This window comes from Pleurodeles waltl, chromosome 4_1 (assembly GCF_031143425.1).
Source record: "Pleurodeles waltl isolate 20211129_DDA chromosome 4_1, aPleWal1.hap1.20221129, whole genome shotgun sequence".
In the NCBI taxonomy this organism is placed as follows: Eukaryota; Metazoa; Chordata; class Amphibia; order Caudata; family Salamandridae; genus Pleurodeles; species Pleurodeles waltl.
In genome coordinates, this window is record NC_090442.1 from 989,282,036 (window position 1) to 989,298,232 (window position 16,197).

At 41.5% G+C, this 16,197-nt stretch overlaps 1 protein-coding gene across 50 annotated transcripts in view; it reads left to right on the plus strand.

Moving 5' to 3' along the window:
• LOC138288307 (mucin-19) overlaps positions 1-16,197 on the plus strand; it is a 1,675,551-nt gene that overhangs the window by 235,308 nt on the left and 1,424,046 nt on the right. For all 50 annotated transcript variants that reach the window (XM_069229764.1, XM_069229784.1, XM_069229763.1 and 47 more), the window contains one exon: positions 11,308-11,325. In XM_069229764.1, coding sequence (XP_069085865.1) covers positions 11,308-11,325 — 18 coding nt within the window. The remainder of the gene's footprint in view (positions 1-11,307; positions 11,326-16,197) is intronic.

Sequence of the window (16,197 nt, forward strand, 5' to 3'; positions counted from 1 at the left end):
ATACCAGTTTGTCAGGAAAAAAGGTTGTGAAAGGTGTGTTACACTTAGAGCTTGTATTTCTCTGATACCTCATGCTGATGTGATGGTAACCAAGAAAATCACTTTGAAAGGCAGAAATTGTAACAGGCAACAATGCATGGACTCAAGAGGAGCATACGTCAAATATGTAAGGACTAGGGCCCAGATGTAGCAAACGTTTAGCGAGTCGCAAACGGCAAAATTTGCCGTTTGCGACTCGCTAAACGCGTATCCCAATGCAGAAATGCATTTTGCGAGTCGTTACCGACTCGCAAAATGCATTTCAGACTCGTAAATTGAAAGGGGTGTTCCCTTCCTATTTGCGAGTCGCATTGGGATGCAATACCATTTGCGACCGCATATGCCGTCGCAAATGGCATCGCAGTTACCATCCACTTCAAGTGGATGGTAACCCAATCGCAAATTGGAAGGGGTCCCCATGGGACCCCTTCCAGTTTGTGACTGGACCCCAAAATATTTTTTCAGGGCAGGGAGTGGTCCAAGGGACCACTCCCTGCCCTGAAAAAAAAACAAAACTAAAGGTTTCGGTTTTTTTGAAGTGCAGCTCGTTTTCCTGTTAGGAAAACGGGCTACACTTCAAAAAAAACAAAACTGCTTTATTGAAAAGCAGGTCGCAAACATGGAGGTCTGCTGACGACAGCAGGCCTCCATGTTTGCGAGTGCCTATACTCGCAAAGGGGCCGCAATTTGCGACCCACCTCATGAATATTCATGAGGTGGGTCATTGCGACCCAATTGCGAGTCGCAGTCGGTGTCTGAGACACCGTACCGCATAGCAATTTGCGACTTGCAAATTGCGAGTCGCAGGGACTCGCAATTTGCAAGTCGCAAATTGCCGACTTGCTACATCTGGCCCTAGATTTAGGTCACATTGTGGCATCTTAAAGGGTGCAGGAGGTATCTGTTTGTGAGACTCTTTAGGAAACATAAGACAATTGGGGACTTAACTAAAGAGGTTTGATCAGGTAGGTGTAGGAAGGCCATTAATGGTGACAAGTAATCTTTAACTGCTGCTGCTGAACAACCCAGCTGAGCTAAATGTAAAGCAAAGCAAAGTATATCAGATAAATGAGCCCTAATGGGATCTAAGGATTTTTCAGCACACCATTTTATAAATCTAGCCTATATGCTAGAATAAATGGTCTTGGTGGAAAGGCGTCTAGGGGAGAGTATTATGTCCACCCCTTCAGGGGTTAAGTAGAACAAATTTAGGCTGCCCTGCTCAGTCTTGAGGCATGTAGGTGGAGGCTGTGGAGGTAGGGTGTAGAACCTGCACTGTGATTGCGACAGGAGGTCTACTCTATGTGAGGGATGGAGGAGAGGGCAAAGGGAAAGGTGTACAAGGTCTGCATACTACACCCTTCTCGGCCAGTATGGGGCGATTAGGATTACTTGGGCCTGGTGCAGACAAATCTACTTCAACACTTGAGGAATTAAAGTAATGGAAAGAAATGTATATGGAAGTGGAGCAGTACACTTGGGGTGAAATGCTTCTCCTAATTCTTCCTGCATCAGATAATGGAGTGTATAGAATTTTAGCCAGTTAGCATTTTCGTGAGTGGCAAATAGATCTCGTTGAATAGTTTTCCATAGCTGGACGATGTCCAGGACCACCTCTGTGTGAAGATGCCACTTGTGATCCTTCAGATGACATTGGCTGAGACTGTCAGCTTGCATGTTGAGTACTTTGGACAGGTGATTTCCTACTAAGCAAATCTGATGGTCCTGCACCCAGAATCAGATGCATATAGCTTGTATGCATAGAGGAGATAACACCACTCCTCCCTGTTTGTTGACATACCACATTGTGAAGGGAAGGGAGGAAGGCTTGAGACCCAGATTTATGTCCCACAATTCGTGATCACCGTGCCCACAAGTGGTGGAGGTCAAATGGTCTTCCTTGAGTCAGGTTGTTGCCCAAACTCCACCATTTATACATGCTTGAAAATGTCCATTGTGTTGGAAACGACTGTCTGCGGCGACACAACTGAAGGGCTCTCATGTGCTTGCGAGCATGTGTGACTAAAAGAATGCAGAAGGCTAGCAGCCCTAGCGGGCCTAGGACCATCACAACTGGAATGATTGCTTCATTGATAAACATCAGAATCATAACCTTAATGTTCTGAACCCAGTGAGGTGGAGGGAAGGCTCAATTTGATCAGGTGTTCAGTACTGCCTCCATGAACAGTATGAGCTGATAGGGCACCAGGTGAGACTTGCGCCTGTTGATGGGAAAGCCAATGACATACAACAGTTGATTTGTCTTCTAAGTTGTAAGACACCAATTCTGGAGTCTTGGCCTTGAGTAGCAGGTCATCCAGGTAAGGGAATACAGAAACTCCCTTCCTTCTGAGGTGAGCTGCTACCCCCGCCATCATCTTGATGAAGACTTGAGGCCAAACGGTAGGACCTTGAACTGATAGTGTTACAGTCCTAATGTGAAGTGGAAATACATCCTGTTTGATCTCATTAAAGGGATGGGGAAATAGGCATTCTGAGCACTGACACACACCATCTAATATTCTTTATATAGCAGAAGCAGAACCTGAGCTGGGAACAACTTTTTGATCTTCTTCTTGAGTAACCAGTTCAAAATTTTGAGGCATAGGATCGAATGAAGACCACAGTCCTTTTTGGGGAACAGGAAGTACCTGGACTAGCATCACTGTCCCCTTTCCTGCATAGGAACCAGTTCCACTGCACTTTTGAGTTGAAGGGATTGAAGGGTTTTTTTGGAGACGTTTTAAATAGTCTGGTGGGAACAACTGCAAGTGTGGAGGTACACAAGAGGATGATTCTTGGAAGGGTAGGATGTACCCCTTTTCCTCAATTTGGAAAATTGAAGCCAAACCACCACAACGCCTCCAGTACCACCGGAGTGGTCGGACCATCGGGCCGGAGATAACTACCTCCAGCCCAGCGACAGCCGTAAAACAGCTGATGGTATTACGACTTGGCAAACCGCCACGCTTTCTGCAGCAGTCACACTGCCACGAAAACCCTGGTGGTGATTCCTATCACCGACACACTCACCCCCACACGTCCACACACCTGCAAACACTCCTCCATCCATCCACATACCTGCAATGGGGATGGGTCTTGGTGTTTTCCACCACCAGCACCACACTGCAATTCAGGATTACAGTCATGCTGTATTGCCTATCGTAATATGGCGGACGGAGTCCTGTTGGCGTGGCGGTGCTAGTGGTGGAAAGAGCCTCTCTTCCACCGTTGGCCAGGTCAACGTGTCAGATTTCCAGACGTAAACGGGCTGAAATCTGAATAAAGACATAATATGGCAGTCTTCTGGTGCCCGTGAATTTGTCAGTCTATTGAAAAGACCGCCAAAGTCGTAATGAGGGCTTATGACTTCTCTTCTTCTTGTGCTTTCTTCTTGAAGATTTTGATGATGGAGGTGATGGAGATCTCGATCTCAGGCATGACTTTCGACAACCGTGCTTCTCACCTTGAGCTCTGGCCATAAATATCTTGACTCTCCATTCTTTAAGAGCCTTAGGGTGCATCTTTAGACAGGATCCACGCTTGCCAACATGGTGATCCAATAGGAGGCACCATGAGCAGATGTTGTGACATTTGTCTCTCACAATCTTTCCGTGGTTTGAAATCTGCTCTCTTTTGCTGTGACTTCTTGATGAGACATGTTGATGAGGCCTGAATCACAAAAGTAAGAAATAATGGAAACGTCATTGAACAAGGCTTGCTAGGGAGATTCACACTAGAACACATTGTGGACAAGGAAAAAAGGGAACTAACCTCACCCCAACGGGAGTGCTTTATGGCTCCAGTAATGTTATGCAGTGCTGTGTGCAGATTCAAAGTGGTGCCAGCACCCCTTTCAGGATGGGAGAAATATTGGAGAAAAGTTTACGTTCTATGCTGGTGCCTGGGATATTCAAAAGGTGAGGAATCTGCAGCCAGATGTATCAACCAGAAATATATTTTTCCAAGCTGAAAATCATGCCTCCATGCAGTTGAGTGTAGTGCCTTTTGATGATGAAAATTCAGACTGAGCAGATCCCTCAGTCATTAGTGTAGTATATTTGGCTTATGGTCCAGCAGCATAAGAGCACTCAGTTGTGTCAAAACCAACTCCAGGTTGCACTTTCACTTTCCAAAGCTGCTTTCTTAGCTAACAAGACTAGGGTCTTCCATAGACAATAGAAGCAGGGTTAGCAGAATTTAGTGAACTGTTATTTTCAACAGGAAATAGTAAATGATCCACCAATGGTACAGAAGGTTTAGAATTAATATGATCAAATAAGTAGAGCAAAATCAACATGTTTTAAAGATCACTAAAAATCCTTCTTTGAGCATTCTGGTAGATGACCAGTCAAGGTTTTCTAAAGTATTCTAGTGTTATCTATAGCTCAATGGACAGGACAAGGTTCTCTTGCTTTAGACAGGAACACAGCTTGTTAGCTAGAATGCCTTGTTTTGGTGACACAGACTACTTAACCAATCCACTGATTTGCCAAGTATGTCCCCCGGCTCTCCCATAGATTCTTCAAGAGTGGGTAGTAAACCAGTTCTGCTATTTCTTTATACAAAGCATGGTGCATTCATTTCTAGTACTGTTAGTATGCTTTTCAAAGTTAGTGAACTAAATGGTGAACGTTCTTCTTTTGGGATGGTAAACGTGTTCGGAAAGGAGTGTTTTGTCAGTGAGTTATGGTGCTGGTGTTTGGGATTATTATAGCATTAGCCCCTTGCAGTTAGAGAAGAATAAGTTTAATTAATGTTTAGTGGGTTTACCATCCTTTAGGCTCTCTGTCTAGGTCAATTTGAAATAATATTGCTCAAGAATATTGTTTTCTTTAGTGTGCAGCATAATTCCTATAAGGATACTGCACTCTGCTTAGTTGAAGGTACACTGCTGACACACACCAGGTTCACATGCTTTTAATAAAGTATTTTACAAGCACTATTTCTCCCTATTGTTTGCTCTGAAGTGAAGCTCTTGAATTGCAGAAATATTCTGTGACCTTATGTTTAAATCAAAATGAGTTATGAGCCAGGCCAATGTGTGTCTTGAGCGTTCTTTCATTATGATATATTTTAGGGTCCGCCTTGTGGTAACTCTTTGACCTTCACTTTCACTTACACACACAGGCTTACTGTTGGAAATGCCTGTTTTTGCATGGTTATCCTCAAACGTTTTGCTTCTGACCTCCTGTTTTTGATCCTGTGCTGAATTTCGTTTGCTGGCTTTTGGGCTCTGGACTCTTTGCCACTGCTTACTATTACTAACGTGCAAGAGCTCTCTGTCTAAATGGAACTGGTGATTGGGTTATCCATGGCTGGTATATTTGATTCACTAATAAGTCCCTAATATAGTGCACCAGGTGTGCCCAGGGCCTGTAAATCAAATGCTACTAATCGGCCTGCAGCACTAACTGTGCCACCCACATGAGTAGCCCTGCAAATATGTCTCAGACCTGCCACTGCAGTATTTGTGAGTGCAGATTTAAACTGCCATTTTGACAGGCCCATACCTTCACATTTATTACATGAAAGGCACCCCCAAGGTAGGCCCAAAGCAGTCCCATGGGCAGGGACAGTATATTTAAAAGGTAAGACATGCACCAGTGTGTTTTACACGTCCTGATAGCCATATTTAGCTAAATTTGTTTTTTACTATTGCAAGGCCTATCTCTCCCGTAGAGTACCATGGGGATTGCCTTGAAATATCTTTTAAGTGTAATTTCTCAATGGGAGAGGATAGAGATATGGAGTTTGAGGTCTCTGAACTCACAATTTAAAAATACATCTTTTATGGAAGTTGGTTTTTAAATTGTAAGTTTGAAATTGCCACTTTTAGAAAGTGGGCGTTTTCTTGCCTAACAATTTTGTGCCTCTGTCTGGCTGTCGCATACACGTCTGGGCCATGATGACAGTTGAGGTGTTTGTGAATTCACTCTAGACAGTCACAGAAAGGGAGCTGAGGTGTGCCCTGCATATCCTGATGGGTCTGTCTGAGCTAGAGTGGTGGGAGATGCTGACACTTGCACCCGAACGGGGATGTGCCTGTCCTTACACAAAGCAGTCTCCAACCCCCTGAAGTGTATCTGGGGTCAGGGCCAGAAAGGCAGGATCTTGTGCACTACAATCACTTTTCTTTGAAGTTTGTCTATTTCAAAGGCAGAAATGGTCATATGTACTGGACCTCTTACGGCACAAATCTAGAACACTTCTAGACTGAGGACATTCTGCCAGGAAGAAGAGCTGAATGCCGTAGGAGGGAGTGCCACTCCAACTGTTGCTTTGTTGTGGTGGCCAGGTGCTCCAAGAGCATGAGCTGAGCTTGCTTCTTGTCAAGATGTCCAGGGACATCAAAGACTTCATCTGCCAGTGCCTGGGCTCTTCTGTGGAGACTCCTGACTTGCCAAGTGGTGCCAACTCCAGTCTCTTGGCCCTTGAAAGGGTAAGCTTGTGACCTGAAGGAGAAAAACCATGCACCGACGCGCCACAGCAGAAAATTTGGCGCCGCTCATCTCCTGCGGCTGGAGAATCAACGCAGCGCCTGTGTTGCAGCTGCATTATTGACGCAGCGCCTGTTTTCCCATGACTCCATCAACATAGCGCATCTGGATTTCCGATGCGTCATCCCGGGGATTTAATTTTTCATCGACCCCACACCACAGTAATAAACCGAGGCTGTGCATCCAGAATTCAACGCGTTGCCTCTCCTGCGAGGAAAGAATCGATGCATCACCTCCTATGGGCAGAAAGAAACCAACACATCCCTTTGCACTTTGGTGCCTCATCTCTTCTGCAGCCTGCATCATATTTGTTTTTGACGCACCCCAGGTACTTTGTGCTAAAAAATTACAACCATTGACTCCTTTGGATTAGGACTCATTAAAACCTTTAAAAAGTGATATCTTTACTTGTGTATGTTTTATTTTTGTCCTTTTGGTCTTGCTTTATTCAGATAAATATTAGCTATTTTTCTAAACTGGTGTGGAGTCAGTTTGTAGTGTTTTCACTGTGTTACAGAGTGTGTGTACAAATACTTTACACATTGCATCTGAGATAAGCATGACTGTTTGTGCCAATCTACCAGACCGGTGAGCAAGGGGTTATCTTAGCTGTGGGACACCCTTACCCTGACTAGAGTGAGGGTCACTAATTGGACAGGGTGCAAACCACTGCCAACTGCAGACCCCATTTCTAACACTTCAACATACACACACACATTAACACTTACACACACACACACTCTCTCAAGGAAAAACAAATTCACCCTCATGCACACAACAGTCTTAAAAGCATGTTTTTATTTACCTCATCTTCTATGGAAGGTTATATTCCAACTAATTGTTCTTCGTTTTTTATTAGACTAATAGTGAGTAGTGAGCCCCAACAACGTCCATAAGGATGAGCTGTCATTGTGTTCCTGACACTGGTTTTGCCACCTCTGTTGCCAGGGGTGGAAACACAGTGAGATGGGACACAAGGGGCAAGCCAGTTCCCTAACTGACGACCCTGCCTTCTGCCTGCCCAGCGAAGGCCCTGAATACAAGTTGATCTTCATATTCTGCCTAATGCGTAAACCCCTGTTTATGCATGGGTTGAATTTACCAGATCGAAGGTATTTATCACATCCGATCATTATCAAATGCGTTAAATACTTAACTGTCGTTACATTTTCACAGGTCAAACATTCTGAAAGTTTTTAATGGGGACATTCATATGGTATCGTACCCTGCAGATTTTGGCGCGTTAAAAACCAAACTCCACATGTTATTTCCCACAAACAGGTGTTATTAATTGCACCTAATAAATAACATACCCAGTGGTATTGTTAATTATCAAGTGTGATAAATAACACCTATGCTCGTAATCAGGTCCCATGATTCGCTAACAGCTGCAGAAATCAGTGGCACTTGCTGTACTTGTGAGTGTTTAATTTTCCATCCCGAATGATGGGGCCGAGTGCCTTTCTGTATTCTTAATCTGCACCGAGTGTGATACCAAATAGTGAAGTGAAAGAGAAGTAATAATCAGAAGAAGCATTCACCATAAGTGTCTCACTTCTCTTTTCTTTTTGAACCATTCATCCAGTCTTGAGGAATTTCTTTGTGAACAGCATCCAACATTCTCCCTTCATCCAACATTCTCCCCAGTCGAGAGCACCTCAATATCTAAACGTAGGCAGTTGATGGAGCAATTTTTCTTAAGCCAAACAATGGTATGATTGACCTTAGAATTATGAAAAGGTTTACAGCTCTTGGTGTGAATGAGATCAATCAAAATAAGATGGGGTCTTACTGTTCAGCACCTCCCCATGGATGCTATCGGTTCCTTTGCAAAATATTTATAGCAGCAGCACCACAGAGCTCTGTTTGCAAATAATATGTTGTGAAAATATTCAAGATTTCTTTTAAATGAATTATACAATCTTGTTGCAGAAAGTTACCCATCGATTCTGAGCTATAGCAAGTGCTTATCTTACCCATCATAGGGTGAAAATCGTATTTAAAGATGTCTGCCCTCATGCTGTTATTTGTATTTTTTGTTGTTAGCTATGCGTTTTTAAATTTTTCCTTACAGCACAGGGAGGTTTTGGGCCTGATTTATAGTCTAGTACAGTGGTTCACAACCTTTTGATTTCTGTGGACCCCCACTTTAACATTAATGGAACCCAGGGACCCCCACTGAATCATCATGGGAATCCGGGGACCCCCGCCTGAGTCATTCCTGGAAGCTGGGGACCTAATTTGTCAATATTTGTTAATATTTTTTAATTTTCTAGGCTCTCGCGGACCCCCTGTGAAGGCTATGCGGACCCCCAAGGGTCCCCGGACCAAGACCTCTGGTCTAGTAGACTTCCTGTCCTGTGCCAGTGTGACAGAGTCAATCTGTTGCCCTGACAGAGGTGCCACCTATCAAATTCCTAGCCTATCGGACATTTCACGTGTTGACATGAACCGTTGTTGTGGCAGCTCCTGCCAATGCATTGTAACTTTGCTGTATGGCTCTGTCAAACATGAAGCCGCTACACGTCAAAGTACATGTTTTTTATTTTCCCCCAAAAAATTAAAAAGTTTGATTTTCTTTTTTGACAATAAAAAAACACAGTGTTCCTCACCATGTGATTTTCTCATGGGGATGTTGAGGACTTTTCATTGTCCCTTAAAGCAAGGCTTTTTATAGCGGTGATGGGCAATGAAAAATGGTTATATGTCCGCCCATCTAAATTCCGGTAGTGGAGCCAGCCCTCCTATAGCCCTTACTCTGTCAGACGATGGGAGGAGTTTGATCACAGAAGAGATGAAGTAGTCACCCCTTTTGTCAAACTATGGTTTACCTTAAATCGGGTGGCCAGACATTAGTCTTAGGAGGGAGAGAACTCCATCGACGTTGCGAGCGAACTCCCTCTCCAACATGATATAAATCAGGCCCTAAGTGATTTGCCAAAATTGCAGAATGTCAAGCCAAGGCTGGGACTCGAACCTGGTTCCCAAAATTGAAGGTCGATAGCTCTAGCTGCTAGATCACATTTCCTTCCAGAATGGACAGAATTATTTCAACCAACCATGCCTCTGTGTACAGACTTTGCTGCTGGCCTCTACTGAAGGAGGAATCTCCTTGCCAGATCTTGATCTACGCTACTATGCAGCTGTTGCAATTCAAGTAGCAAGCTTAGGAGCAAAGCATAATTCTCACATTTCAATAATACATTTGAAGGTCATGGGACCTATTGAAAAGGTCCCTGGTATCCCCTGTCTCCTCTGAGTCCCATAACCTCCCAAAACTGACAGATTCAAGACACTTCAGAAGACACTTCAGACTCTTATTAAACAGTGGGCAACTTTGGGTTCCTTTCTGAAGGTTCCTGGGCTACAGACTGCAATTCTTTCCCTTTTCTTGTAAGCTTATCAGTGGCTCGAACTAGATATACATATAAAAAGTGATTTCTCCTCACTGGGGAATTAAAAGTACAAGTTACACCACCCAAATATATAGATTAGAAAAAGGGATGGCTTAGTTTTTTACCTTCAGCGTTCTGGCGTATCGAATGACTACACCTACTGAATCATTTAGTTTAGTTTTTAAGAAATGTTAGTATTATTATTTACAAGGAAATTCTAGTGAGATAAAACCTGGGTGGTATGATTATCCGAGAGTTATAGAGGAGAAGAGGAGAAGAATCAAATTTTTTTATCAAACAGCTGTTTTAGAAGATTGAGAATGAAATGAGGTCGGTTTCTTGAGTTAGTAACCTCGAGGAGGTGCAATAATATATTATAGTATGTCGATGCTATATTACACTGCTACGTTTATGCACTAATTTAATATTAGCACAGCATCATCCTGTCCTAGGTAGCCATCTCCTCAAGTTGGGAACTGGCCCCACATATTCCGGTTCTGTCAAAATTTAGAAAACTATTGGAATCTGTAGATCGAGCTTTCAGTGTCTTTGTCATTTGGCAAATCTGTGCACAGATCGATCCTAAACCAAAAACGGGTCTGCTGAGGCTAAAAGATTCAGGTATAAGAAGTCTGCGCTATGTCAAGGAAATCTATTCATGTAATGAATTTTATGTAATATATGTATTACAATTTAATAGTGGCCAATTCATTAATAACAACATATTGGAAGTCTGCTTTCCCAAACTTTAACCGAATAGTTGAATAAAAAGCAGAAGGTGCGCCATCAGCAGCATTGTTATTAAACTCTGAAACGATGTAGGAAGATGTAAGATAATTGGTGGGAAAGCATAAATGAACCTTCGAGAGAATGTGAGTTGCATTTGTACTCCTTTCTGGTAGGAAACATTAGAGAACGTATTTTTCGTGAATAGAGAAGGCAGAAATCTGTGGGGGGCGAACTGTTGATCCTGAAAAGAATGATCTAATCTAATTGATATTTTTGCAATGTAATTTAAATGAACTGTGCATCAGTTGAAAGGAGGAAAATGAGAAGTTGTTATTAACTAATTTTATATTTTCATTTTTATTGGTTGGGCCATTTTGATTACAAGCCTGGTGAAATCCGGAATTGATCCTTTAAAAATGACAAAGAGATACATTTTTTTTTAAATTTGTATATGTAAATACCTTACTATGTATAGATTGTTTGAGAGTTGTTTGAATTAGCAATACACTTGTGTAAATTCAAAGCATGTTAATTTGTTTTACGTGACAGAACTTTAGTGAAAATACATTTTTTAAAAGTTGACTGAAATGTAGAGTAATAATTAATATTGCTTCAAAATTGGTTTGCTTTTTTGCTCCTTTCAGGTGAACATGGTGCTCCAGGTATGTCTACTTTGAATGATTTCATTTTCTACACAAACCCGCCCTTACATTCATCACACCAAGTAACTCTAACGCTAGCATGTATGAGAGAGGTAGAAAAAAAGAATGCATCTGCTGTATTTGTCGAACAAACAAACTGTCCTACTAGTAATTGAAAATGGAAGCCGAGTTTTGCTGTGTCTTTGGAAAAATGTGATTTTTGACTGATCTCGTTTTTTTTACTCCCTAAATTAAATGTTATTGTTTTATATCGAACAAGTCTACAATTCCCCAACAAGAAACCAAAAGAAAGTGACATTTTTAGGTTTTTCGAAAGCCACTGTATTATGTCCCAGTCGACCTACTTCAGGGGACTATCTGATCAGGGAAGTTACAAAACCATCCAACAAGTACACACCATTTAGTTTCAGTACAGTCCCTCTTCCATGACTCATTTGCTGTCTCACTTGTGAGCAAAATGGAGAGTTTGTTGTATCATGCCAAGGTTTAGTTACATTCTGCCTGGAAATGCCAGCTAAATCTTTCATGGAGCCTATCAGGAAGGATAATCAATGGTTTCCAGGGTCACTGAAAGGTATAACAAGTCAAGGATCAGTCTACTCTGTCTGACATCAATCTATTTAGGTTGTACAAGAGTGGAGTTACCACCAGCTCAGTTATTTGTCCCAGACAGACACCTACTTGGAAGGGATCAAGTTTGCCATTACTTTCGATGAAAACTTATATGTATATAATAATGGTTTATTAATTCCTGATTTTCAGGAGGCAAGTACTTCTTTCTACTTTAGAGAACTGTTGATTAATGGCCCAAGTTGAAGGTCCAAAACAGGATAAAGAGTTTTCATTTTTGTGGCCAGACACAGATTGGCAGAAGAGCCTGATGAGTGCATATTAAACAAGGGCTCAAATAGTTATTTGTGGAAATTTCTTTGAACTATGTTAGCTTATCATTGTAGGATGGGTTTGGAGTCATTTAACTGTAAGTTTTGGGACACCAGTTAGAGTCTTGTGAAGTATGTCTTTTTATCATTCAATTTCAACTACAAAAATAGATAGTGCTTTGCAGAATTGCTTGGAATGTGAGAAGTAGTCTTGCTTTGATAGTGCTGACTTTGGTTCTTTGATAACCTCAAACACTTCTTTGGGGAAGTTAGGACTCTAGAAAATCTAGGTTGTTTGGCACAACTTTGTGCTTACAGCACTTGTTGCATGAAAGAGTAAAGTATGATTGAGTATTGCTTTGAAAACAACATAAGTAATCCTGTCTTTATTTCCTTTACATTTGTTTATATAGTCCAAGGCGTGCTATCTGACTGGAAATTCCTAGATTTCGTTTAGGTTGAGAGTGTAATGACTGCATAAGGAATTCCATATACAAAATTGGCGGTGCAGGTTTTCTACTGTGTCACTGAAAGTCTTGACTAGCTCTTTGATGTTAGAACCTCTGTGCATAAAATAAATATGGTAATAGTAAAAAGTATAACAATTCTGAAAAGTGACATTGTCAGGCATAAAGTGTCAAATAAACTAGTGGCCTGCCCCATATTAATATTCAATATCACATTTTCACAAAGGGCTTTTAAGCTTGAAACGTCTTGTCATATGTCTGGCTGACATACTCTAGTCCCTCAAAGCAACTTCTTGTTAAAATAATGTCTAACCAACATCTGTCATTACCATTACAGTTTTCATTGACTCCCTCACTCAGAGCATATTCCCAGAAGCTTTCAAGACTAGTCACCTCCTCCTGCTCCTAAAGAAACACAGAATAGACTCTAATCACCTGACCAACTATGGCCCATCATTTGGCTACCAATAATTAAAAAAGCACCTTATGTTCACCTCCAAGACCCCATCAATGCTAACCATCTCTTGCATTACTATCAGTCTGACTTCATATCATTCTGCAGCCCGAGACTGCCACCTTACACATTGTAGACGATGCCCTCATTACCACAGATGTAGATGACCCCTGCCTATTGATATTGGTGGACCTCTCAGCTACCTTGGACACAGTATACGGCCACGCCCTCATACACACCCTCAAGTCATGAATGAGATTCACCTGCAATGTCCGTCACTGGTTTTCCTCCTACCTTTCCAACTGACACCAGTTTGTTCACATGGACCCCTCCAAGTCACAAAAGATCCCTATCACATGTGAATTAACCTTTACATGGAGCTTCTTAGTGCTCTATTCATCGATGACAGCATCAAGATTCACCAATATGCTGATGACACACAACTCTACTTGAAAGTCTCCTCTGCTACAGACATCAAATGTCTCAAACAGTGCTTGTACATCACCAAGACTTGGATGTCTAGCACCTACCTGAAGCTTAATCGACCCAAGACAGAATTCGTATTATTTGGCAAGAACAACAACAACAATACAGTAGAAACCTGACTTAATGACCTGAATTTTGACGATTTCTAACCTCAAAAATCACCATATGTCAAATCGATTGAATTCACCCTAGACACTAACCTCCCCCTCAAGGAATACATTGTCAAAAAACAAAGATGGCCTGGCACTAGTTCTCTAATCTGAAGAAAGTCAAATAATTTCTTCCAGAAAGTAACTTCAGAATTGATGCTCAAGCCCTTCTAGACTCAGTTGTGGATGGTGATAATGTCTTACTCTATGGCTTTCCAGACTCTACAGTAGCACCCCTTAGAGGTATTCAATACTCCACACCACATCTCATCATCTAATCCAGAGCCTGAAGGAATGTGAACACATCACACTGACCCTGATGGAGGTCTATTGCTTTACTTGCCAACATACACCTTCTTTAAAGCAAGGTAAATCCTTTTCTAAGCCATCATGACTATCACTTCCACTTATCTTGCAGACACGTTCACCATCTTGGGTGGTACTTGGTACAGCTGCAGCTAGGACTTTACCAGACTGCAGACTAAGAAGTGTAAAAACCAAAAAAATACAACAGGCTTTTTCCATTTATGCACCTGGTCTGTGGAATATCATCCCCCTATCCAGCAGGACCGCCCCAATGCTACTCTGAGTTCGTAAAGTATTAAAAGCTCACCTGTTTAAAGAGCACAATATTACAATTAATTAACTGTCCATAACTCAAACTCCCTCTCCTATTATTTGCGAGCTTTAAGGTTGCTTTTGTATATGTACGGCACTCTGCTGCCTTGCATCTAGGTTCGCTCTATAGCAATACCACATAATACCATACATACCTTTAGACAGTTTTGTAAAATATTTTGTTAATGTTGACAGTTTTTTACTGTATGGAAAAAAAATGCCTTTAGATAGTATCCCAGGTTACTATTTCAATAATGATAATAAATGGCTGAAGTTTGGGTCATATCTTGAGTATTTGATATAAGGACGTTATGGTATATGATGTGGCATAGAGAGCTAATTGCAAGATTGAAAGCCTTAAAGACATTCTGAAAGCAAAATGGTGTTAACCCTGATGGGCTGAGCAGTATCATACATAACAAAGAGATATGTAGCCACCATGGAACAACATTTATGAAAAAGGTATATTCTGCAACCTGTTCAGAGCTGCACCAACGATTGATCAAGTCTGAGGTGCAAAGGGATGACATTCTACAGTATTTGTTCATTTGCAGTGAAAACCTCATCTAGTGGCCAGTCTGTAATGAATGTGTGGCTCTTGGTGGGTTAGATACAGGCAGGATAAATCGAATAGAAGATGATGGTTCATACTACGCCTAATAGGTAGTGGAGCTGCTGTCTTAGAGGAATATCAGATTTGCCAAACAGCAGTGAACAAGTGGAGGTAAATATTCAGTGACCAGGGGGCTCCTTTCAAGAGCTTGGTTTTAGTGACAGAGGTTTGTAGTCTAAAGTGGAAGTCGACACAGCAATACAAAGTTAAGTAGGAGACAGTGTGCTGTTATATTTAGGGTTTATAGATCAAATAAATAAAATAGTTTTTTATACACACAATTTTTAGTTTCAGTTTTCCGATGACAAACAGTTGACACATTAATCTGTTAGTGGCAGCCCTCATCAACTTTTAGTTCAACCACTATGTGTTCACAGAGCTTAATAGTAATTACGCCCCTGTAGCTCACTTCAGTCACAGATATCTCTAACTTACTTTATTTGCAATCAGCGTTCGGAACATTTCTTAGTGTTTAAAGCCTCATTAGTTAGTCACAGAGAGAAATAAAATGTAAAAAACATTTGCACAGGAGAGAACACTTTGCTGTACTGGAGTTTGACACTGAAATTTCAGAATGTAGAATTTTTCCAATTTTAGAGTTTCTGGATTCCAATCTAATCTACTGGGAAGGGAGTTCTCGAAATGTGGTCCAATCACTGAGAACCTTGATTCTCATTCCTGTCTGAGGTATGCACACGCCATTAGCACCCTCCCAATATTGTGGGAGATACTGAAAAATTTTGTTAATAAAAGACTAAGGTTATTGCCCATAGGCACATACAAGCCAGGAACATTATTTTAAATCAAATCTGCTGGCCTATTGGGAACAAATGCAGTCCCTCGAGTCCTAGAGAGAAATTGCCAATCTTTATGAGATTCAGCATGAGGTGAGCTCCTGCATTCTGAATTGACTGTAACTGGTGAATCTGTAAGTTAGGTAGTCGCCCCACTGATGAATTGGCATATCCCAAGTTAACATTGATCAGTGTTTCAACAATCACTTTATGGTAGGTCTGACCATTGTTTCATGGAAAAATCATCATGGGGACAGTAACTTACAGAATAATATGTCTTCTATTCACTTGAGGCTGAAATTAAAATAGTCAATGTCTAGTTTAATGAAAAATTACACAAGGACAAAGAGAAACTCTTAACCATGTCATATGCGACATCAGCCGCAAGGATTGGAAAGATTAAAGTTCCA